Source organism: Pseudorca crassidens, chromosome 11 (genome assembly GCF_039906515.1).
Source record: "Pseudorca crassidens isolate mPseCra1 chromosome 11, mPseCra1.hap1, whole genome shotgun sequence".
NCBI classification, from domain to species: domain Eukaryota; kingdom Metazoa; phylum Chordata; class Mammalia; order Artiodactyla; family Delphinidae; genus Pseudorca; species Pseudorca crassidens.
Window position 1 is genome coordinate 606,046 of NC_090306.1, and position 25,945 is coordinate 631,990.

At 44.2% G+C, this 25,945-nt stretch overlaps 1 protein-coding gene across 6 annotated transcripts in view; it reads right to left on the reverse strand.

Moving 5' to 3' along the window:
- Nucleotides 1-218: 218 nt before the first annotated feature.
- BCL2L13 (BCL2 like 13) overlaps nt 219-25,945 on the reverse strand; it is a 65,881-nt gene continuing 40,154 nt past the window's right edge. For 2 of the 6 annotated variants that reach the window (XM_067755944.1, XM_067755943.1), the window contains 3 exons: nt 22,814-22,883; nt 17,302-17,445; nt 219-2,360 (listed from right to left, as the gene is read on the reverse strand). In XM_067755944.1, coding sequence (XP_067612045.1) covers nt 1,611-2,360; nt 17,302-17,445; nt 22,814-22,883 — 964 coding nt within the window. In that variant the 3' untranslated portion in view covers nt 219-1,610. Of the gene's footprint in view, nt 2,361-2,482; nt 2,569-13,054; nt 13,121-13,158; nt 13,207-17,301; nt 17,446-22,813; nt 22,884-24,261; nt 24,347-25,945 lie in introns of those variants that run through there. The other 4 variants (XR_010947404.1, XM_067755945.1, XM_067755946.1 and 1 more) reach the window with 4 other exon arrangements.

The following is a 25,945-nucleotide window of genomic DNA, read 5'->3' on the forward strand; positions in this document are numbered from 1 at the left end:
CCAACATCCCTCCCCAACGAGACCCAAAAACTCAGAACGCACGATACACTGCCTGGTAAAGCTGTACACACGCACACGCGCACACACGCGCGCGCACACACACACACACACACACTCTCCAGACCTTTCTGACCAACTTCTAAACAGTATCGCTTTAGGAAGAATATTTAATTTAAAAAAATAAATTTAAAAAATTAAAGCACATTTAGAACATCAAGTTTTGGTGATCAGGATAGGTAAAGTAATTTTATTACAAATTTCAGGATTTAAAAAGTAACCTGTTACATTTACTAGGATAAATCTGAGATGACCTGTCTCAAGCACGTGTGTCCCCATCCGTGACACTGACCTCAGGCATGATGAGACGCGGTCCACCCGTGAGGGATGCTGTCAGCGGATGAGGCTACGCTGAGTCTCCACGGGCACGTGCTGACCGTGATCATTACGGTTTGTCACTCTGGCATTTGGGCCGTGACGAGCTCAGTGTGAGCCTCCGTTATGGAACTCTGAAAGCCAAGCTAGACCCTCAAGGGCAGCCTCTCTTTCCTGCTTTTTACTTCAATGATATTTAGGAGACTTTGTGTACTGAATGAGAGTTATGATTCCCCAGTCTGTAAGCCCACATGTGGAAACCTTTATCACCTGGCAAGAGACCGCCGAGGAGCGGCCTGACTGGGAAGGAGGCTGAGGCCAGAACCTGGGAATCCCGCTAGTCCAGGTCACGGACAGCGAGGCCCAGCAAGAGAGACGCTGCCGGCTGGCGAGTCCCCGTCGGCTCAAGGGTGCCCACAGACAAAAGGGCTGCGAGCAACCTCGATAGGCCAGCTAAGCCACCCTCCAGCTTCCGACGCGGAGACAAACTTGCCCCGCAGTCACGGACAGGGGCCCCAGGTCTCTTCCGTCTCGTACGTTTAAAGACTAAAGGCAGCATCTTTACAAGGGGAACTGCGGGAAGCATCGGGCGAGCCCTCTGCACGGGGCCTCGGGGCACCCTGGGGCGAGGCGGGCAGGGCAGTACCTGAGAGGCGGCTGAGACCCAGCAGAGCACCTGGGCTGCGGGACTGAGGGCGGGAAGAACAGAGGAGCTGAGACTCCAGGCAGGAGTGCGCCAGCAGCCGAGGGGCCCACAGCCACGCCCTCCTGCCTGGGGTCTGCCCCCCAGGCGCCCCCATGGGGACCCTCTCGCTCTGAGACTGTGGCTCTCACGGGATGACGTTATCCCCGGGGGACGTTTGGCAACACGGGGAGACACGTGGGGTGGGGCTGCCACCACTGGGGAAGGCGCTACAGGGCTGGTGGGCGGAGGCTGCGCACCCTACAGGGCACAGGCCCCAGGCCCGGGAGCTACCCAGGGGCTGTGGACGCCAGGCGGGGGGCACTTTACACACAAGACCCTGAACCTAGCAGGCGCCCAGGCCTGGGACCTCCAATCAGACCACTGTGCGCAGCCTCCAGCTCAAGCCCTAACACGTGGGTCGGCCCCCTGCCCTGCGGACCCAAGTCCTCCTGACCCCGGAGTGTCCAAGGGATGTCCAGCTAGCTTCTGGCCGCTCCAGTCCAGTCGACACAACTAAAACCTTACACCTTTTTGTGTTCTCTCTCCGAAAAATCTACTTCCTTCTCAGAGCCAGTGCCACCCCAACTGCCACCGCCAGGATGGCAACAGCAGCGGCTGCCCCCCCGAGGAGCAGGAGGGACTTGCCCTCAGGCGGCAGGCCAGCCTCCTCGGGGCCGCCCGGGGAGGGCCCTGCGCCCAGCCCCCCCCACCCGCGGACCGCCTGCCCTCCGCCCGGCGGGGCTGCTGGGGGCTCCACCGGGGGCTCTAGCGGCGGGACCCCCTCCTGCTCCAGTTCGGCAGCTCCGGACCTGGCCGCTCCCGCCTCTTCTTCAGCGAGTTCCACGAACAGAGATGTCGTGGGACTGGCTGGCTGGCCGGCCGACCCCTCGGGGCCAGGCTCCCCGGCCGCCATCAGGGCAGAGGCCGCCACAGCCGCCGCCTCCGCGCCCTCGGGAATCTCCTCTTTCTCCACGTGCACGATGTCAGAGTTGGAGGAGTTGTTCTCACTCTTCTCTCCAGCCCCGTTGCTGTCCAAGCTCTTGACTTCTTCGGGGTCCACTGTGACCTGCTGCCACGACTCGGGACCCAGGGACACCGGTGGGCTCTCGGTGCGCCAGCTCTGGCTGCTGGACAGCGACACGGGGAAGCCCTCGGCCTGCCAGGACGCCGTCGCGGTCGTCGGAGACTCCGGGGGGCTGGCGAGCGTGGAGCCGCCACTGGGCAGGATGTAGATGTCGTTGCTGTCCTCCGCGGCGCCCGCGGGGCGCTCCTCGTCCTCTGGCTCCAGGGCAAAGACAGCGCCCTAGGAGATGAGGGGGGCGGTCAGTGCAAAGAAGGGGAAACAGACCTAAAATAAATGTAAATCTGGAGGCAGCCCCTTTCCTAAACTGAACTTCCAGGGATAAATGCACTGTATAAACCTACAGTTTTTGGACTGAACGTGTTTGCTTGTAGACCAACACAGGGGAAGAATTTTTAACAAGACGATCCTCTGACCAGTTTCTTCAAAGCTGAAAAAGCAAAAAGCTGATTTATATTCTAATCAATTTATACACATTTAATGCAATAAATAATGCAACACAGCGGAGAAAAAGGCAGGCAGCTTGTGCCCTAGGGATCTATCGCTCGGCCGGGCTGGTGCCGTCAGGAGCCCAGACAGGGAAGGACGCGCTTTGCTGGCAGCTGGGGAGGTGCAGGAGCCTGGCGGAGGGACGTGTGAGGGGCGGGGAAGAGCCACCGCCCAGCAGAGGCCCAGAAACGTCAGCCGGGGACAGGAAGCAGCCTGCGGTGACCAGGGAGGTGCCGGCAGCAGACGCCACGGCCCTGACTCAACGGCAAGGGAACGGTCATCGGCCACTCGGTCATGGATGAAGCCGCCCCGACGATGGGGAGGGTGCGGGGGACGCAGGCCTCCCGCCCTCCTGGCGGCGGGAGCCACACGGCAGCAACACGGCCACGGGCGCTCCAGGCTCCCTGCGGGGGCTGTGTCAGCTCCGGTCACAAGGAAGAACACGACTCAATTTTGGTTCTTGACAAATTCACCATCTAGACGTGAAGACCGACACAGGAGGCACACATTTCACCGCGACACCGGCAGCCCTAAGGCAGGGGACACACGGGGACCAGGAGGTTCGTGGCGGAGACAGACGGGAAGTCACCCAGAGTCTGGACGACACCCGCGGATGCTACGGAGTCTGCAGAGCATATGCAAGCAAACCAATTTCCACTCTACTTTGTGGTTACGGTGCCGTTTATACGAAGCAGAGTAGTTCTGCTCTGTGATCCGGTCACACTCGAGTTGTCTGGAGATAAGCAATATGGTCCCTTGTGTCCCCTATCCTTAGACTCACATCTGCAGCCGACGGCCTGAGGGTCAGAGAGATCCACGTGCTCACCAGTGGGAACTCCCACCAAGGGCTAAAAACAGAACCTCCAACAGCAAGAACTGATTTAAAAAGCAAAACAAAGGAACCGTAATAAAACAGGTAAAAATTTTAATCCTCAGAAAGGAGACCTTTGCTACTTTTTATTTAGGGCTCGAAGCCAAAACAAGTGAAATGGAAATTTCACAAGTTGCATCGTGAAGAAATGAGGGAAAAGTTAACAAACTAAAACAGAATTTAGCGTAAAACTACTGTTCTCTTTATTTTTAACAGCTCAAGGCTGAGAGTCAGGAACATTCTTCATCCCGTATCTGGAAGACTTCTTCATCCAACCAAGATACTGGATCAACACGGTTGTCAAGTGACAACTCTGGGGGACGATATGGCCGCAAAGCCAGTCAGACTTAGTTGCCTCTTTCCTTGCTGTCATGGACTCTCTACCTTACGACTTATTTCTGTATTTTGGACGTGATTATTTTAATGACGATTCACCAAAAATTTTGTGCTTTTATGTAAGAAGTTTTAAAGAAAGAATAGATGACCATTGAGACTTTCACTCCTGGTCATCTGAAGCAAAAATATAAAAATAGAGGCCTCTCCCTTGACTATTACTGTCATTAATGAAGACTAGGCTTTCAATAAAAGATAAAGCACTGTTTTGGGAAATACTTTACCTAAAACTTAGCACATTAGGGGACTAACATCTACAACTAGGCTTAGATCCATTCCAACAATTTAAATAATTTTTAGCACAAAATATGTATATTGCTGGAAACAGCTATCTCTTTAGTCCCACTGATACAAAAAACAGAAAGGAGTAACTTCAAGGGCTCAAAAATATAAAACGGATTGGGACCAACTAGAGTTTAAATATGCATGAAGGGGGAACTCCCTGGAGGTCCGTCCGGTGGTTGGGACTCCACACTCTCACTGCCAATCCTTGGCTGGGGAACTAGATCCTGCAAGCCGCACGGCGTGGCCAATAAGTAAATAAATATGTACAAAGAATCAGAAAACTATGTTTTGTTTAAACACATGAAGCCCAGTGAGATCAGGTAACTTGCCCAAGGTCCCTCAGCTGCTGTGAGAACTGGACGCCAGTGTCCTTTTGAAGATTTTACTGAAATTAATTCATTTCACTTTCACAGATAAGGAAACTAAAGCAACTGAGATGGGTAAGTAATTGGCCTGAAGTCCAAAGCTGGGACTGGATCTAACCAGGCCGTTCACCTGCAGGGCCCACGCTTTCGTCAACTGTGCTCCCCTAACGCTCGAGCCCAAGGCTCCCCCCAACCCCAGACTTCCACACTGGTGCTTTTTCCTCAGTTTACAGCAAGAAGCAAATGGAAAAGGTTATGCTTGGTGTTTTCGTCAAGCAAATACACAAAGATATATTCATGAAACCCTTCAAAGAAAAAGGGAAGTAGAGAAGAAACAAATACGGAGGTAAAGGGACTCTTGTAGAATAAACGTAAGATAAAATGTAAGCGTAACCTTGGTTTTAGTGGTAGGAACGAAGTAAAAACAGCTTGGAGATGACTCAAAGAACCATTTCAAAGTGTGCGGCAGTGCTTCACCACGTCTGTATTAACCACATTTGCTTCGAGTTTTGTTTTGGTTCACACCAGTTACAAATTATTCTGCCACTTCAAGCAGTGTTTCACACACAGGGTCACAGCGGCCAATGAACTTAACTGTTCCAGCCGAGGACACCGGGGCCAACTCCCAAGACCCCACTCCCTGGTAGCTCAGAGACCCACGTCCCCTGGAGTGTACCAGCCAACCCGTATCATTACGATCTCTCTCTCAAGTATTCACCGGAAAAGACAAACACAGATACCTTGCTTCTCTACATTCAGTCAAACAGGGTACTAACGACCAAATGTCTCTTAGATCGCTATTAACCTAAAATAAGAAAAGAGAGGGAATTCCCTGGTGGTCCAGTGGTCAAGACTCCACACTTTCACCACCAAGGGCCCGGGTTCGATCCCTGGTCGGGGAACGAAGACCCACAAGCCTTGAGGCGCAGCCAAAAAAATAAAAACAAAAACAACAAAAAACCCCAAAGAAAATACTGTGAGAGAGACTCAGAGAAGTAACTTTCCACCTAATGTGATGACCAAGACCACAAAGAATACATTTTAAACACAGTGCAGTACACACGCACACTCACACATAAAATAAACAGATCTCATGAAACACTAAACCAAACCCTTACTACACTGAAACTACTTCAGTTGCAAAACCCACTTAACTGATATTAGATCACAAACTATGTGTCACCTCCCACACTCTGTTCTAACCAGTTCTGACCTAAAAGTTCCCAAGAGTCAGTCTTCAAACGTCCTTGATGAAAACAAACATAAACTTTTTGAGGTCTGCAGTTCTTAAAACAGAAATGAGAAGCTTCAAGTCGGAAAAAATAGACAAAAATTTATTTATTTATTTTTGGTACGTGGGCCTTTCACTGCCGTGGCCTCTCCCGTTGCGGAGCATAGGCTCCGGACGCGCAGGCTCAGCAGCCACGGCTCACGGGCCCAGCTGCTCTGCGGCAACTGGGATCCTCCCGGACCGGGTCACGAACCCGCGTCCCCTGCATCGGCAGGAGGACTCCCAACCACTGCGCCACCAGGGAAGCCCCCAAAATTAATTTTATTCAAACTATTTAATATTATTACAGATGACATTTCCCCCAGTAATCTTTCATGTAATCTAAATGTTTCACAGTAAGTATTTAGGTTAGCACATGCCGCAGGAGAAAACCCAGGAGAAGCCCACCCCACGGTGGCCCCTTGCGGGCTCGCAGGCCTACTAGCAGCGGGAGCTGGGCTGTCCCGGCTCATACCCGGCTGTGCCTGACTGCTGCCCAGCAAAGACAGTCACCACCAAAACTCGAAGGAAACTTCAGACTCGAGAAGCGGAAAAACACACACTCTTAGGGACACATCTGAAAAGCTGATATTTGTAAAAATGTACTGTTTTCACAGAATACTTTTTCGCACCATCATTTTTGTGAGCTACAGAAGCTGCTCTTCCATACTGTAATTGATGAAACTGAGGCTCAGCGAAGTTAAATGAATTCCCCCCAAAACTCAGGGCTAATGTTTGGCAGAGCTGGGGCCACAAACAAACTGTGATTCCAATCTCAACGCCCATGCTCTGGCCAGGGAGAAAATAAGGTAGAAGGCAAGCAAACAAGCGAGCGTGCACACCCCCCGCTACCCTGCAGTCCCCGCACCAACAGTAGCAGACAGTCACTCTCCACTCCTCTCTCTGGAAAGCTGGCCGCCAGCGGACGTGTGCCCCTGACTGCGCCCCAGCGACCCCGGCCTCCTCCTGTCCTCCGAGCCCCGTAACACAGCCACCTCACAGCACAGAACATGCCACCCCGCCCTGCCCTGAGCCCAAGGAGGGCCCATTTTACTCAGCTTCTGGGTGGCAGCGCCTAGCGGAGGGGCACAGCACCCACAATCAGCTAAGGGTTACTGGGTAGAAAACCGACACTGTAACTGCGGAGCGCTGGGGGCTCAGTGTGCACAAAACTGAGAAGCAAAACCTGCCGAGGGACTTGCAGCTTCCCCGTGGAAGGACCTGGACGTCTCCACTCCACCCCGAAGTGGGTTAAAAAGCTGAATGACCAGAAATCTCAAAGACTGTAGGAGAAGAGAGGTGATGCCACAGGGCAAACCGCTGTCCCGAGGCTGGAGACGGATGGGCGGGGCTGGGGGTCACCGGGGGACCAGTCCCAGGGAGGCCCTGCAATTCTGAGATTCACCTCTACCCCCCTGGCTCCCTGCTCCCGGGCGAGGGGGAAAATGAGCCCTGATCTTCCTGACAAGCTGTGTCCTCAGGGGGAACCAGTTAACCACAGCCTAACTGCCCAAGAGGAAGGAAAATACTCGCCGGCAGCCCACTTCAACCTTCCAGTCTTGCCCCATGTAAAGGAGGAGAGAGACACAGAAACTCTGGCCAAATTCACGGGGGGGCACAGGCTCACCCACAGAGCCTAGTCACAGGACTCCAACGCGCCCGCCACACACCTCGCCACCACGTCACTGAGGCCTGTTTACCTTTTACCCAGGATATCATGTCCGGCTATCCAGAAAAGATGACAAGGCAAACCAAAGGCAGAAGAAAAACACGCACACATTTGAAAAGAGGGAGCAAGTATCAGAACCAGACATGGTAGGGATGCTGGAACTATCGATCAGGAATTTAACACAACTATGATTAATCTGCTAAGGGCTCTAACGGATAAAGCAGACGGCACACAAGAGCAGATGGGCAATGTCAGCAGAGATGGAAATCCTAAGAACCAAAAAGAAAAAGTGCTAGAGATGTAAACACAACACCACGGAGCAGAAATGAAGAACGCCCCCCCCCCTTTGGCCACGCCGAGCAGCTTGCAGGACCTTAGCTCCCCGACCAGGGATTGAACCCAGGCCCTGGCAGTGAGAGCGCCGGTCCTAACCACTGGACCGCCAGGGAACTCCCTGAAGAATGCCTTTGATGGCCTTATTATTAGATTCCACACTGCAGAGGAAAGAACCTCTTAGCTTGAAAATGTCTCGACAGAAACATCCCAAACTGAAAGGCAAAGACAACAAAGACGGGGGAAAGAAAACAACAGGGCATCCAAGGACTGTGGGACAACTACGCAAGGTGTAACACACACACCTGGAACACGGAAGGAGAAGAGAGAAAGGAACAGGAGAAAAATATCTGTAACGATAATGACTAAGAATGTCCCTAAATTAACGTCAGACAGCAAACCACAGATTCAGGAAGCTCAGAGAACACCAAGTACAGTAAGTGTCCAAAGAACTACACCTAAGCATGTCATTCTCAAATTACAGAAAATCAGAGGTAAACAAAAAATTCTGTGACAAGTCAGAGGAAAAAGTATCTTACCTAGAGAGGAACAAAGATAAGAATTACATCTAGCTTCTCACCAGAAACCAAGCAAGCAAGGAGAGAGTGGAGGGGAACATTTAAAGCGTTGACAGAAAAAACCTACTGACCTAGAATTCTGTTCCTGAGAAGTTATCCTTCAAAAATGAAGGAGAGGGTGTGGAGAACAGGGAACCCTCCTGCACTGTTGATGGGAATGTAAATTGATACAGCCACTATGGAGAACAGTATGGAGGTTCCTTAAAAAACTAAAAATAGAACTACCATACGACCCAGCAATCCCACTACTGGGCATATACCCTGAGAAAACCATAATTCAAAAAAGAGTCATGTACCACAATGTTCATTGCAGCTCTATTTACAATAGCCAGGACATAGAAGCAACCTAAGTGTTCATCGACAGATGAATGGGTAAAGAAGATGTGGCTCATATATACAATGGAATATTACTCAGTCTTAAAAAGAAACGAAATTGAGTTATCTGCGAAGAGGTAGATGGACCTAGAGTCTGTCATACAGAGTGAAGTAAGTCAGAAAGAGAAAAATAAATACCGCATGCTAACACATATATATGGAATCTAAACAAACGGTACTGATGAACCTAGGGGCAGGGCAGGAATAAAGACGCAGACATAGAGAACGGACTTGACGGGGAAGGGTAAGCCGGGACGAAGTGAGAGAGTGGCATGGACATACATGCACTACCAAACGTAAAACAGCTAGCAGGAAGCAGCCGCATAGCACAGGGAGATCAGCTCGGTGCTTTGTGACCGCCTACAAGGGTGGGATAGGGAGGGTGGGAGGGAGGCTTAAGAGGGAGGGGATATGGGCATATATGTATGCATATAGCTGATTCACTTCGTTGTACAGCAGAAACTAACACAACATTGTAAAGCAATTATACTCCAATAAAGATATTAAAAAAAGAAAGAAAAATAAAAATTAAGGCAAGACATGTGATCTTAAAAAGAAATGTATTAAGTTGTACAAGTAAGATATACAAACCCCTGGATTCTACACTTCATATGGGTGAGTGTGTGGCTGTGAGTTATATCTCAATAAAGTAAACTATTCACAAACACACCACACACACACACACACGGGAGAAATAAAGATTTTCTCTGACAAGCAAAGATTGAAGGAATTGCTAGTAGACATGCCTTGTAAGAAATGTTAAAGGAAGTTCTTTAGAGAAGGATAATGATATAAGTCAGAAACGCAGATCTACACAGAGAAAGAGAGGCCACTGAGGAAGAAGTAGGTGAAGGGAGAATCAAAACTTATTTTTCTTATTCTTAATTGATCTTCCAGATAACAGCTGCTCCAAGTAATAACAGCAACAATGTATTCGATTATGTGTGCTTATACAAGTGACATGAATGACAGCAATGACACAAGGGATGCTCTTACAAGGTACTCACTCACTCACAGTGCGCGTGAAGCAGTACAGTGTTACCTGAAAGTGGACTTGGATTAGTTGTAAACGTATATGGCAAACTGTAGGGCAACCACTTAAAGAGGTAAAAAGAGAAATGTAATGGACATGCCAAGAAAGGAGAGAAAATGGAAACACAACATCCTCAATTAAAACCACAAAAGGCAGAAAAAGAGTGGGGGACAAAAACTGGAACAAAGAATAAGGGCAACAAGTAGAAAACAATGACAAATATGATAGATATTCATCGAATTACATCAATAATTACTTTGATGTAATTAGATGAATTACAGTGGCTGGGAGTCCGCCTGCCGATGCAGGGGACACGGGTTTGAGCCCTGGTCTGGGAGGATCCCACATGCTGTGGAGCAGCTAAGCCTGCGCACCACAGCTGCTGAGCCTGCACTCTGGAGACCGCAGGCCACAACTACTGAGCCCGTGTGCCACGACTGCTGGGGCCTGCACACGTAGAGCCCGTGCTCTGCACAGAGAGGCGCCACTGCAGTGAGAGGCCCATGCACTGCAGCGAAGAGTAGACCCCGCTCGCCACAACCAGAGAAAGCCCACGTGCAGCCAAAAATAAAAATAAATAATTTAAAAAATAATAATAATAATTACTTTGAACATCAATAGTGTAAACACACCAACTACAAGAAAGACATTGTCAGACTGGATGAAAAGATAAGATCCGACTGTCTGCTGTGTCTAAGAAACTCGCTTCACGTAAAGACACAGACGCGTTAAGAGTAAACTGACCATGCAGACACTCGTCAGAGGCAAGTGGGAGCAGCCACCAGCCGGGCCCTCTCGAGCTGTTGCCCGCGGCCGCCAGGCAGTTTACACTGCTTCTTCGTCACAGGGGAGTTTCAACTGCAGAAACGGTACATCCCACTATCAGACAAAGAGAAGGAAAAGATGACAAGAGAACCGTTCAAACCATTTAAGTACCAAAACCTAAAAGGTGCAGCTTTCCTGAGTGGTAAGAGGAGAGGAATGTTCACGGAAGACGTGCTCATCTGTGTGCCTGCTGTGCCACTGAGGGTCAGGACAGGGGCTGGGGGCCCTGGAAACAACCCACTGCTACCTGGAAAAACCTGACAAGGACCTTGGCTGTGCACTTGAGCTTGATATCATCCTGAATTCTGAGAAGGCTTACTGTATTTTGGATGGGTTTCTTTTGGGAGGCGAAACATTCAAGAAAAGTGTCCCTAAAGCAAGTGAGCAAGCTGATCTGGTACAGGGGCCACGTCACGAGTGCTTCAATGTCCCCGTGGACCAAGTGGCCACTCATCCTGTGTGCGGAATCCACAGAGCAACAAAGCTGATATGCTGATGAAAGAAAATATCCTCAGCTTGGTGACTGATTATCTTGTATAATAATAATAGAACATTTCAGGGACTTCCCTGGTGGCGCACTGGTTACGAATCTGCCTGCCAATGCAGGGGACACGGGTTAGAGCCCTGCTCCGGGAAGATCCCACGTGCTGCGGAACAGCTAAGCCCGTGCGCCACAACTACTGAGCCTGCGCTCTAGAGCCCGCGAGCCACAACTACTGAAGCCTGCGCGCCTAGAGCCCATGCTCTGCAACAAGAGAAGCCACCGCAATGAGTAGTGCACGCACCGCAATGAAGAGTAGCCCCTGCTCGCCACAACTAGAGAGAGCCCGCACGCAGCAACGAAGATCCAATGCAGCCAAATAAATAAAATTAAAAAAAAAAAAGAACATTGCAGAACCAACACCTTTACAACTGTAATTTTTTTCCCTGTTCTTATTCCTCTTTTCTGTTTTATTTTCGTTCTATATATGACCTTGATATAGCTTTTTCCTGCTCACAACTGGTTTAATTTCTTCTTGAAAATATATGACCTATGACTGTTTTGAGTAGTATTTCATATTAAACACACACACATCATTTATAAACCATCTGTGATTGATACTGTAAGAGGAAAACCTAGCAATCGTTAAAATGTTTACCAAAGAAAATATAGCTGAAATGTTAGGTCGAATCCTCAGTCCCATAATATAGTGTGGTTTGGTCTTCAAAGTGCTGGGGAAAAAACCCCTACAAAACTGTATTTAGTTGATTATACGACAGTCTATATGAGCTAATGTGTTCTAATGTATCACATAAAAGTGTATTTGGAAATAATAGAAGAAAGTAAAGTCTGTACTATTATATAATATCCAAGGTAAACACTCACAGCTCTTAAGAAATTCGTAAGCCACGTTTACTGGATCAACTTATGCTACACGATACCGAACAATCCCCTGAACTATCAGAAAGCTACGTCAGAAAAGGCTTTTCCCCAATACCTACTGCTCAATAGTAAGCCACCTTCTCAAAGTATTAATGAGGTTTATTTATATAGTCAAAATTCTAATATTGTTTAAATACCAATATTTTACTAGTTATTGTTTTATAATCTAGTAAGTCTTCGTTTAGATACTTAATGCTTTGTTAACTATGGTTTTATATTTCTAAGTATTTAAACCTTGAATTTGATCATTGTTGTGTATACTTTTTTTTTTGCGGTACGCGGGCCTCTCACTGTTGTGGCCTCTCCCGTTGCGGAGCACAGGCTCCGGACGCACAGGCTCAGCGGCCATGGCTCACGGGCCCAGCCGCTCCGCGGCATGTGGGATCTTCCCAGACCGGGGCACGAACCCGTGTCCCCTGCATCGGCAGGCGGACTCTCAACCACAGCGCCACCAGGGAAGCCCCTGTTGTGTATACTTTTAATGAAACATGGGGACCTCCCTGGTGGTCCAGTGGGTAAGACTCTGTGCTCCCAATGCAGGCGGCCCAGGCTCGATCCCTGGTTGGGGAACTAGATCCTGTATGCATGCCACAACTAAAAAGTCTGTGTGCCACAACCAAGATCCCACATGCCGCAAGAGCCGGTGCAGCCTAAATAAATAAATAGTTAATGAAACGTGGAACGTATTTTATTATAAAGGGGAAAGTACCAAATACTTCACTGTTTATATCCAGAGAGTTTAAAGCCTGAGATAAGAAAGCTATCATTAAACAACAAATTCAAGAGATGCTCAAACTGGTTTACCACTGAAAGAAGACCTGTGAAAATAGGTTAGGCAGGTATGCAGATTGGTTGTCTCCCTCCTTGCCATTCTCACCGCACATCACATCTGAAGCACCCGGATGGGTCATCAAATGAGAAATTTAGCATTACACACTGAGAGCGCTGGAAACACTGGTCTTCACGTTTCCATTTTCCCTCTCCCAGCCCTGCAGCATGTTACTCACCTGGTTTTAATGCTACACAAATATTCACAGTCTCATGCCTATTTGCTTTGGATGCTGTGTGCCGAGCTGTAACAAGATGTTGTTTCTTTTGTTATCTGTATACAGCTGCTTGCTTTAAATTAGTAGATTCTCAAATAGCTTTCCCTGCATGTCTAAAATACAAATACTGCATGTTAAAGGAAGGAAGGGAGGGAGGGAGAGGGAGTAGCTACATTAATTTCACACAGAGCAGATTTCAGAGCAAGGAAACTTATCAGGGATGAAGAGGGGTGTTATATAATGATAGAGGGGTTAAACCTCCAAGAAGATGTAATAGTCTTTGATATGTACACACCTAACCAAAGAGCTGCAAGAGAAACAGATGAATCCACCAAGACAACGGGAGACTTCAACAGCCTCCACCAGAAATGGACAGCTCCAGCAGGCAGACAACCAGCAGGGTACAATAGACACCTATAGACTACTTCCATCCAACCACAGCGGACACACCTGCTTCCCAAGCTTACGTGGAATATTCACCCAGACCAAATTCTGGGACATGAAACATACCTTAACAAATTTAAAAGAACAGAATTATACTATGCCTGCTCTCAAACCGCAATGGAATGCAACTAGAAATCAATAACAGAAAGACAGCTAGAAAATCCTCAAGTACTTGGAGATTAAACAATATATTTCTAAATAAAACATGGGTCGAAGAATAAATCTCAAGAAAAATATAAAAAATCTTTTGAAGTAAATTAAAATACAACTTATTAAAATTTGTGTGAGACAGTGAAAGCAGTGCTTAAGTGGAAAGTTACAGCATTGAATGCATATATTAGAAAAGAAGAAAGATCAAAAATCAATCATCTAAGCCTCCACCTTAGGAAACTAGAAAAAGCAGAGTAAATTAAATCCAAAGTAAGCAGAAGAAAAGATAATAATAAAAATAGAGCAGAAATCAATGAAATTGAAAATAGGAAATCAATAGAGAAAATCAACAAAACCAAAAACTGGTTCTTTGAGAAAATAAATAAAATTAATAAGCCTCGGGACTTCCCTGGTGGTGCAGTGGTTAAGCATCCACCTGCCAATGCAGGGGACACGAGTTCAAGCCCTGGTCCAGGAAGATCCCACATGCTGCGGAGCAACTAAGCCCATGCACCACAACTACTTAGCCTACGCTCTAGAGCCCGCAAGCCACAACTACTGAACCCGCAAGCCACAACTATTGAAACCTGCGTGCCTAGAGCCCGTGCTCCGCAACAAGAGAAGCTACCGCAATAAGAAGTACATGCACCGCAACGAAGAGTAGCCCCTGCTCGCCACAACTAGAGAAAGCCCACACACAGCAATGAAGACCCAACACAGTGAAAAATAAAGTAAAATAAAATAAAAAAGGAACTACAGACCCACGCATTGCATAGACTTAAAGACAGGATATTTTTGAGACATTTGGAAATTTGAATGCTAACAGGATATTTGATGATATGAAGAAATTATTTTTAATTTTTTTGTGATGTGACAATGGTATTGTGATTTAAAATTAAAAAAGAACCTTTATTTTTCAGAGACACATAGTGAAATCTTTACAGATAAAATTATAGGATGTCTGGATTTTGCTTCAAAATACTACTGTATTAAGAGTGGAAGTGACTAGGATGTGAATAAAGCATAACTGGCAGTAAATTAATGACTGCTAGAACTAAGTGATGGGGGTTCATTATACTCTCGTGTCTGTTTTCATATATATACAAAATTCTCCAAAAGAAAACTTTTTAAAAAAGTAAGTAGTGTAAGAGAATTAAAAAAATTAAAATCCACTGTACCTTCCTCCAAAAAAAGAAAATATGAATAGCTCTATGCCAACAAATCTGAAAATTTACGGATAATATTCTAGAAAGATTATCAAAAGTTGACAAGAAAAAACAGAAACCTTCCCTCAAAGAAAATACCAGGTGGTTTTGAAGGAATGTTATAGGAAGCAAGGCACAGATGATCTGAGTCTCATACAAACTGTTCCAGAGTACAGAAAAGGAGGAACCATTCTTCCCAACTCTAAATTCTTTTATGAAGCCAGCACACCCTTAAAACTGAAACCAAACAAGAAAAAGTACAGGCCAACCTCACTCATCGGGACTGATACAACTAAATGGTGGAACGATTAAAGGAAATTTAACTCACATTAACATCAGAAAAGACAAGGATGGATTCTAATACCAATTCTGTTAATATGGTGATGATTAGTGCAATACATTTTTTTAAAAAGATAGACTCATCAAGAAAAAAAAATTGACATTATTCACACATGGTGTGATGTTCTATGTAGAAAACCCAAAGGAGCCCAGAGATAATCAGAATAATAAGATAGTTGGACAAATCTGCTGGATATAAAGTCAATGTGGAAAAGCCAACTTGACAAAGGAGCCACAGTTATGCACGATGTTAACACTAGGGGAAACCGGGTGAAGGGCATGTGGGGATGCTTTATCTTTGTAACTTTCTTGTAAATCTAAAATTATTCCTAAATAATCTTATTTTAATAAATAATTTTTAAAATTAATAAGTCTGACAATATTAAGTGTTGGGGAGGAGGTACAACAACAAAAGTTCTCATATTTAAAAAGAAAAAGTCTTATATGCTGTTGACAGAGGGCAAGCTGGAAACCACTGTGGAAAATGCTGTGGCATCATCTTGTAAATCAGAACATGTCTATACTCTTGGAACCAGCAATTCTACTCCCAAGTATATCCCCAGAGAAACTCCTGCACATATGGATGAGACTCTTTCCAACAGCAGAAAGGAAGGAATGTCTACTGGCAAGCCTGTGGATAAATAAACTGCAGATAAATTGTGACATATTTACACATGGAAACCAAACGCCCATCAACACATCAGCTTGGATCATGTGTTCTCAAAGGGGATGAAGTCGACGGTTAAAACTGGTCTGGGGAGATGTGAGCAATCTTAGATATTACAAAGGCCTGTCGCCCTCCAAAAGTCCCCAGTACCTAAACAGACTTATACCTGTGCTTTTAAAATTTCACGTGGGGAGGAAGGAGATGATAAGGATAAAAATGTCTAAAAAGGAACCTTAGGGGGGTGATAATGAAAAAAAAGTTGACAAATAATGACCTAGGTGAATCTTAAGAATACAACACTGGGGCTTCCCTGGTGGCGCAGTGGTTGAGAGTCCGCCTGCCGATGCAGGGGACACGGGTTCGTGCCCCGGTCCGGGAAGATCCCACATGCCGCGGAGCGGCTGGGCCTGTGAGCCATGGCCCACGCGCATCCGGAGCCTGTGCTCTGCAACGGGAGAGGCCACAACAGTGAGAGGCCCGCATACCACAAAAAAAAAAGAATACAACACTGAATGAAAACAGCAAGTTACAGAAGAATACGTATGATACTATTTACATAAAGTTCCAAACATACAAAATAATATACTGTCTAGGGATATATACATATTAAAACTATAATTCAGAATAGAAGTTGCCCTTGTGAAGTAGGTAGGAACATGTGGATATCTAGGAGAGGTATATAAGGAGACTCAAAAGTGTTGACTGTGTTCTTTTCTTCAACTGGGAAGAGTAATAAATACATAGGTGTTCATTTATTATTCCTCACCTCTAAAGTGTAAGTATATAAAAGTTATTATATACTTATTATATATTTTTTCTCAGTATATGTTATTATATACTTTTATATATTAAGTATATAGAAGTTATTTATACACTTTTTGCTAGTATGAAATGTTTCATAATTATAACCACTTAAAAATACCATACATGGGGACTTCCCTGGTGGCACAGTGGTGAAGACTCTGCACTCCCAATGCAGGGGGCCCACGTTCGGTCACTAGTCAGGGAACTAGATCCCACATGCATGCTGCAACTAAGAATTCACATGCCACAACTAAGGAGCCCGCATGACACAACTAAGGAGCCCATGTGCCGCAACTAAGGAGCTGGCGAGCTGCAACTAAGGAGCCCACCTGCTGCAACTAAGACCCAGCGCAACCTAATAAATAAATAAATATTAAAAAAAACCACATATGAATTTAGGAGTAAAATCTTAATTTAACTTAAACTGCAAGAATAGTCTTTCCATTGATCACCATCCAATCACAATATTAAATAACACTGAACAATAATGTTAATGATATTTAACCTATGCTTTTAAAAACAACCATGAGGGGCTTAATTTTATTTTTCTTTTCAGATGATTAGAAAAAAAAACCCAAAAAAAGCTTGAAAGTGCATACCCAGCCACCTTGCTGAATGATGTACTCGGCAGCATGGTCCTCCAGGAAAGTCACACCAAACTGCAGCAATGCACTCAAAGGTTCTTGACCACGTCTTGTCAACTCCAAAAGCATTTGCCGTAGCAAAATCAGAGGCACCAAAACCTTTAAGGCAAAGATGAGAGAGTAAAAAACAAACTGAAATTCTTACCGTTCATTTTATATGTTCAACTACTAGAAAATACACTCCAGTGTATCATAATGGAACTCCATTTTTATTATAATAAAGGAAATAAAATAGTGACCCCTACTGGAATTTTTGAGAATAACGCATGTATGTTTTATAGCACGGGGTGGTAGAAATAATATTATATGAATGAAAACAACCGGGCCTGTGTGTGTGTGTGTGCATGCGCGCGTGCATGCGTAACAACATATATACAGGAAATTAACTGAAGCATTATTTATAATAGCAAAAGACCGGAAACAACCCAACAGACCAAATTTTGGTCATCCAGTAAAATATCAAGTAGTTGTTAAAAAGCATAAGATCGTCCACTGCCCAATTACCAAGATTTACTTGCAGTGAAAAAAGATAAAGGAGAGTATGTACAATAATGGTACCATTATTATTAACATTATTGTTAACAGAACAAAACATCTACACACACGTCTGTATAACCCTATAGTATTTTTGAAAAATACCTAAGAAACTGGTGATAGTGGCAGCCTAAAAAGAGGAAAACTAGGTAAGTGGTGACGAGGGTGGGAAAGTATTTCCAGTGTATGTCTTCTGTACTTTGTGCGTTTTGTACCATGGCCTTTTATTCTATTTGAAAACAAGAACTTTCAAAATTATGAGCTATCTTATACAAGTCATCGAAAACCAGAGGTGTTATCATCACTCCTAACAACCTTATGGCTCAATATTTTAAAATCATAAAAATTTATTTCGGAGTCCCTAGTCCCTAACTGGAGTCCCTTTCCTTCCAAAAAAACCCCTGCATACTGAAAAGAACTAAGTACTTTCAATTAACTGTCTGCAGGCAGTCTCTTCTGTCTAAATCATCAAGAGGTCTCCACACAACTGGGAAGGACGTGAAAGGAAATGAAACCAATTCCAATTTCCTGTCACTGACCCGCCGAAGTCATGGCTGAGGGATTACAACACATTTCTGCAGAAGAGGACAAACAGAAAAGACAATGAGTCTATGTCCTTACTAATATTCTTTGGTTGTTTTTTTTTTTTAAGTAAAAGCAGCCCTGAAGGAATCTCTATCAAAGTCTGAAAGAAAAATGCGAAAAACACACATCTTCACTTTTTGATATTCTAAACGAACTCCAGCCCAAAATGCAGCAAAAAGCCCTACTTGGCACCAATGGAGGGTATAGAGCTATAGAGAAGACCGTTAGGCTTTTCTACAATCAGAGGCCTGTGACACTTTTGAAAACAGAAACGAACACGGCTGTTCATCCAGCCTAGTATCTGTCTCAGCTGGAGCAGGAGAGGAGCTTGTGAACCAGCCCTACAGACTCACATCACACCAGCTCCAAAGGCCTGGGATGTTCCATACCTCAAAACATTCTCATTTCCCATAATAATCTACGAACATGCATATTTTAAAGTTATTCATGTTTAAGCTCTATTACCTCTTAAAAAAATGAGTTGCAAATATTTCATACTTGCTATATAAAAATAATACTCTTATTTGTTCCAAATTTACCTCTTTCATGTATCAAATGTAGTTGCCCCCGTTTTACTATGTAATATTCTAGAGATAAATCTGTAATCCTCTTTCACTACTGTCTTTAGTCCTTAACCACATTCCCTCTCATTCACTATACTTTTTACGCTGAAATCTACTAATTTAGTCCGTTCTTCACATAGCAATTCCTCCACTGTTTTTATCGTTTAAGTTATCCTTTCCTGGATCTTCTCCATCAATTCCGCATTTTATTATCATGTGTACACCTGATATCTAAACCTAATCCATTGATTAGGTTTGAATGCCTTTGAAATATCTGCTTCAAAATAAAATTTAAGAGACGAGACATTATGTGTCACTCCGTGTGACGCCACAGGAAATAGAGACTACCACCACTGACACGGTCTTGCCACAAAGATTAAACCTGAATATGATCAGGCCTCTAGAGCAACCTACCAATGGAAAGGAGATACAGTCGGCCCTTGAACAGCATGGGCCTGAACTGGAGGAACCACGGATACTGAGGGCTAACTGTAAGTGATACACTGAGTTTTCCCAACAGTAAATACTACAGTACTACCCCATCCGCAGTTTGGTGAATCCGCAGATGCAGAACTGCAGGTATGGAGGGATGCATGTATGAGGACAGGAGGGCCAACTTTAAGTTATATGAACATTTGCAGCTGGAGGGAGGGTCGGTGCCCCTAACCCCTGCATCGTTCAAGGGTCAGCTGTGCATGTTAGCTGGCATCTCAGTGATTCAGTCAATAAAATCCAGGAGGTAGAAAATTTAACAGAACAAATAATCTGTAAGTAATTAGAGAGAAAAAAAAAAACCCCAAGAGGAAGAGTAAGTCTGCAAATTAAGAGACTTAGGTCACGTATTATGTGATCATATGTACATGAAATGCCCGGAACAAGCAAATTCACAGACAGAGTCAAGCCATATGGCCAGGGGCTGGAAGGAACAGGAAATGGGGAGTGACTACTCTAAGGTACGGGGTTTCTTTCAGGGAAGATAAAAATGTTCTGGAATTAGACAGTGGAGATGGCTGCACAACTCTGTGATTGTACTAAAACACATTAAACTGTATATTTCAGAAGGGTAAATTTTATGGTATATGAATTATATTTCAAAAAATCTTTAAAGACGAGACATATCAACCAAATACAATGCATGAGCCTTGCCTGGATCTCGATTCAAACACATCAGCTTAGGAAAAGACCTTTGTGAAACAACTGGGAAAATCTGAATACTGAATAAACAGACTATATGCTGATATTAGAATGACTGTTAATACCTGAGGTAATCATGGTATTCTCAGTTGTTAAAAAAGGGATATAATTATCCCTGGAAATACATACTAATGTATTTATGAGGTGTGCTTCAAGGTAATCTAGGGGTACAGTGTGGGGAACAGATGAAACAAGACCAGACACATGCTGAAAGCCGCCGAGGCTGAGGGACGGACACGGGTTTGTTACATTATTCGCTCCGCTTTGCGCACGCCTGACATTTTAATAATGAAAGATTTTAAAAGATGAGTGATGTAATATGCCAGTAAAACTTAACCAAGGCAAACAGTTCACTCCTCTCTAAAGTCTGTTTATTACATGTGAGCACTGTGCCCTAACACTCTAGCCTTTCCCTTTAATGGCCATTCTCCTCTTTTTCTATAAGCAGTTAAGTTCATAGGAAAACCAATTCCCATGAGGAAAAATTAAAGAACAACCTACAATTCTGAGATAACTACTATGGATTATTTAATGCTTTGGCACACATTCCAATTATTTTTCTTGGCATATACATACTATACAGCCTACATTTATACATGTACTTTAAAAAAACATTCTATTAATATGGGTTTGTGACAGCTTTATTCCTCCACTTCTTTTGATCTATTTAAAGAGCATTATACCAAGATGCTTTTAAAATCCCTATACAGATGAACTGACATTCAGTTTGGAAACTTGACATGATTGTGGACATTTTTTTTATTTGAGTCTTATGTACCTACCAGATAGCCATATTCATATAATGATGCTATATCAGAATTTTGCAAACACTCATGCAAAACATAAAATGCAAAGTATGGGCTAATTGCTTAAATAAGCCAATCTGATTTTGACTGGGGTGGAAAGAGGCATTTCAGTTTCCTATCATAATAAGCCAGGTTCTTTTTAGCCCTGAAGGACTTAGGAGAGTAATACTGGATTCATCAGAGCAAGTCATATTCTAATTGGCATGCTTCATTTACATGAGGTATTCAAGCCACAACCTTGGCAAGATGAGGGACTAAAATGAAGCAGGGAATGGGAAAAACGGATGGGTGAAGAGGGAGAGTAAAGACTGGGGTTTACGCCAATTTTTTAGGATAAGCATAGGATGGGGGGCGGGGGTGGGGAAGGCCGGGAGACATACGAGAGTTGATTGTGACAGTCCTAGACAAGGGTGACAGGAAAAGAACATAAAATAGGGGGAGAAGGCGAGTCATATTAGGTATCTAAATATTTGTTGTTTGATATACTAAGAAATATATCATAGCCAAGCTCATTGTTATTTATAAAACGAGAGGTTTGTTTTATTCCACGAAAGCGAATGAAACAGTCAGATATTTTAACAAATTTTTTTACAGCTAAGTAACATACTAAAACTCCATAATAGTGACTATTTGGTAACAAGGTTCCGTGTGTCAAATCTAACATAATAGCCCCTGCTTACAGAGTGCTTACTATGGGTCCAGACACTGCACTAAAATCAGCACCGAACCACACATTATGTCACTCAGTTCTAATAAAACTTCTGAAGTTAGTAGTATCATCTCCACTTCACATATGTGAAAATTAAGACTTCCAGTGCTAATTTACCTGTCCAAAGATATGCATCTAGTCAGTGGCAAAGCTGATACTGAAACAAGTCCGATTACAGGCCTAGGATGCTAATGATTATGCTCTAATGCCTCCAAAGCCTGTATTAAGGTGAGTAAAAATAATATACATCTATTAGGTACCTAAGGTCACACAGTCTGGCTCACAGTAGTGACAATTCTGAGTAGAGGTGGCTATTTGTAAAAATAACTGTACTGCACTTTCTCATCCCTAGCACCACATCACTAAGGGCCAGACTTCCTCCTCAGTGAGCTGGACCACCCCATACCGCATCCCCTGAGACTCGCCCCGGCAAGGTGACAAGTGGGGGTAATACAGCCTGAGACAATGGATCAGCAGCATGGTTCAGTGGAAGAACACTGAGGCTGGAATCAAAAGATCTCAGCTCCAGTGCTGGTTCCAAAATGTACGAGTCAAGGGGTCTTAAGCAAGTACTTTAACTTTTTTTCCCCCTGATTATCACCTGATTAATCAAGGGGTCTTAAGCAAGTACTTTAACTTTTTTTTTTCCTGATTAATCACCTGACCTAACTGACTAGCTAACTAAACAACAAAACGAAAGTTAATAAAATTCATTCTGCCATCTCTGAGGGATGGCTGTAATGCTCAGATGGTACCCCTGTAAGAACCACAAGAAGCTGTGTCCCCAAAACATACTCACCTGTGAACAAATGACCACCTGGAAAGAAATGTCACATCTAAGGCAGAGAAATGAAGAGATCATGGGAAATTCAGGACAGATGGGAAGGCAGATGGCACAACTATGGAACATGTGGTTCTGCGCCAGCCTTAATCAGAAACACTGCATAACACAGCTGGATTTATGCATTAAACAACAAGCTCTAACAGTTTTCTCTTGTACGATGCTATCAATCCCTCCTGTACTTTATCACTAACACACTAAAATCTTGTAAGAGAAACGATAACTTGGTTTATACCTTATTCCAGCCGCTGGCATGAACTGTGGTCTCCACTGTACATTCCCGATATGCCTGATATGTCAATGGCCTGTAGAGATTTTTTTAAAAGTCTGTGTCACAAAGAAGGAAAATTCTACATTTCCAGATAAATAAACGTACAGTCACTACTTTGCTGTTGAACTTTTTGCTAAAGTAACACAGATTTGCCAACATATAGTTTCCTGTGAGACATGGCTTTTAACATTTGGCATGCGTTTTTCTTTAAGCATTATCTACAGGCTGAGACTTATGCTACCAGCTTGGGAAAGCAGTTTACAACAAAAAAGAGAAAAATATAAAATAACAAATTTTTTACAGTTGCTTGAAACTTATCCAACAAGGCTTCTATGTTGGAGATAAATATAAACACTTGGGTTATTAATACAGAATCAAGTAATAACAAATAACAAAAATTACCTCATTAATAAAATTGAAAGAACAAGTTAAACTTTTTTAACAAGTTAAAGGCAAAAAATGTAAAATATTTAAAAATTAAAGAGACACTGTCACTGGAAGACTTTTCAAACTGGGGACATAAGTTGGAATAAGCAAGGTCAATAAATGAGCTCTATTTTTAACCTGGAGTCTTGTGACACCCAACCCTGGGGCGAGGCTCTCCTTCTGATTATTCCTGTCACACAGACACGTTTACTGAGGGGATGGGCGTGAGTGCTGCATTCTCAGCGTGGGCCCACGTGCAAATTAACACCAACGACAAAGACACTCCGTAGCAACTTACACATGAAGGCACCAAGGCTCTCAGACAACAGATTAGTAAAGATTGACCTCCCCCCTCCCCCCACCGCCTTTTGTTGGCAAAGAATTAACATATATGTAAAAAAGGAGAGGCGCCTTGCTTTTATAGGATTTTAAAATCCATTCCAAAGGCATTTTCTGCTCTGACCACCCCGGGTCTGTGATCTCTTCAGCCCATGAATATTTAAGATTGATAACAGGTACACTTACTGGTAGCCTACTGCTGTGTTTTATATTTTTATACATTTGTGTTTTATATTCTATTGCACACTAGGAAACTGAAGCTCAGAAAAGCTAAGAGACTGTCCCAAATCCACAGGGCTGCAAGCAGCAACAGAGGAATAGGAATTCACACCCAGTTAGTGCTGGCTCCAAGGGACACGCCGCTGCTCCTAGGATTTTGAAATGGGCCATGACACACTGATGCCCCATGTAGCCAAGGAGCATCTGGACCAGGGTAATGAGGTCCAATAATCCTCATTATTATTGAGGAACACACCAGACTGCAGAGACTCGCTAAAAATAAAGAACCTACGACATCTCACCAATAATTTTTATAATAAATACATGTTCCAACTATAATATTTTTAACACATTGAGTTAAATAAAATATATTTAAAATCTGTATTTAATATCTTTACGTGGCTGCTAGAAAATTTTTAATTACATACATGTGACCTGCATTTTATCTGCTGGACAGCGTGTGGCTCTAGATGTTTCAGGAAACAGTTCTGATGACACAGGTATAGTTCTTTTCTGTAAGTCAATATAACGTAACAGCATAGTGACATTGAAGGAGTTAAGATATGAGGGATGACCGTCTTAATAAGATGTTATGTGCGACCTTCCTGCTATCGCACTGCCATTAAAGTAAGCGTAGAACTGTTTGAAGGCCCGGGCGACACACTAGGTGGTTGTAACACAGGCCTGAAGCAGACACGCCACCGTCTAACCTGCCTGTTGCTCCCTGCAGCTCTGCTTGCGTGCATCAGTCCCTTCATGGCCTTTCCTGAACTGCCTGCTGCGCTGTGCACCACGCCAGGCCTTACGCGGAGTCTATCAGGCTAAAGTACTTTAGCATCCTTCAGAATGAAACATGATTTGAAACATTATACGTACACACATATATGCACATAAAAGATCCAGCAGATTAAAACACTCAAAGGAAATCTTTTTTTTTTTTTGCGGTACGCGGGCCTCTCACTGCTGTGGCCTCTCCCGTTGCGGAGCACAGGCTCCGGACGCGCAGGCTCAGCGGCCATGGCTCACGGGCCCAGCCGCTCCGCGGCATGTGGGATCTTCCCAGACCAGGGCACGAACCCGCGTCCCCTGCATCGGCAGGCGGACTCTCAACCACTGCGCCACCAGGGAAGCCCTCAAAGGAAATCTTAAACGTAGAAAAATAAGTAGTTAAAAAATCAGCCCTATCTAATGAGTTACTTGAATTCAGCAAAGAAGAAAGGGGAGGGGAAAAACTTTTCTTTTCTTTTTTTTTTTTTGGCTGCACTGTGCAGCTCACAGAATCTTAGATCCCCCGACCAGGGATCGAACCTGTGCCCTCGGCAGTGAAAATCTGGTGAAGTCCTAACCACTGGACTGCCAGGGAATTCCAGGGGAAAAACTTTTCAGATTGCTGGTGCTTGGCTGTATGAAGAGTTCAGGATTAGCTTCCCTACTTTAACAAAACTGTTTGGGGGAATAAGTAGTATTTTCCACCTTAAAAATACTGCCATCAACCTGTATAATACTTCTAGTTCATCATCAGTTATTTTCAGGATATTAATAACTTTTTGAAGTTGTTAAGTTTTGGGGGAAGACAAAACAAATATTCATCTAAGACTGTATTTTTTAAAATACAATTTACTTTGCAGTGAAAAGATCAATTTGTCCTGTATATCATGAAAAGGACTCCAAATACATATACTATCATACTGTTCTTCACATACATTGTACATATATAAAACTATAATGCTGTTCTTTGGAGAGCTCGTAGTATCCCAGTAAAGTGGAAATGAACAGAGAAGCTAGGACAGAGGGAAATGACTTGACACAAATAGTCTGCATCAAAGCTGGAGACCACTTTTTGCCTTATGCTTCTCAGTTACTTTACTCCCAGTCCCAACTGCTTTTACAAGTTCTTTATGTTTGTATTGGCCGAAGCGTAGGCTCCTTCAAATCTAAGATGAAAGCTAAATATACCAACTCCATGCGAGTATGGCTGCTCTGGCTTAGCAGAGTGGGGCGGGCCTCACCTCCTCACGGCACTCTGAAAGCCACCGCTGTGCCTCCAGATTTCCTGTCTCAGTTTTACTTCCCCACACCCAGAATCTTCTCTCCACATTTATTTTTAAACTT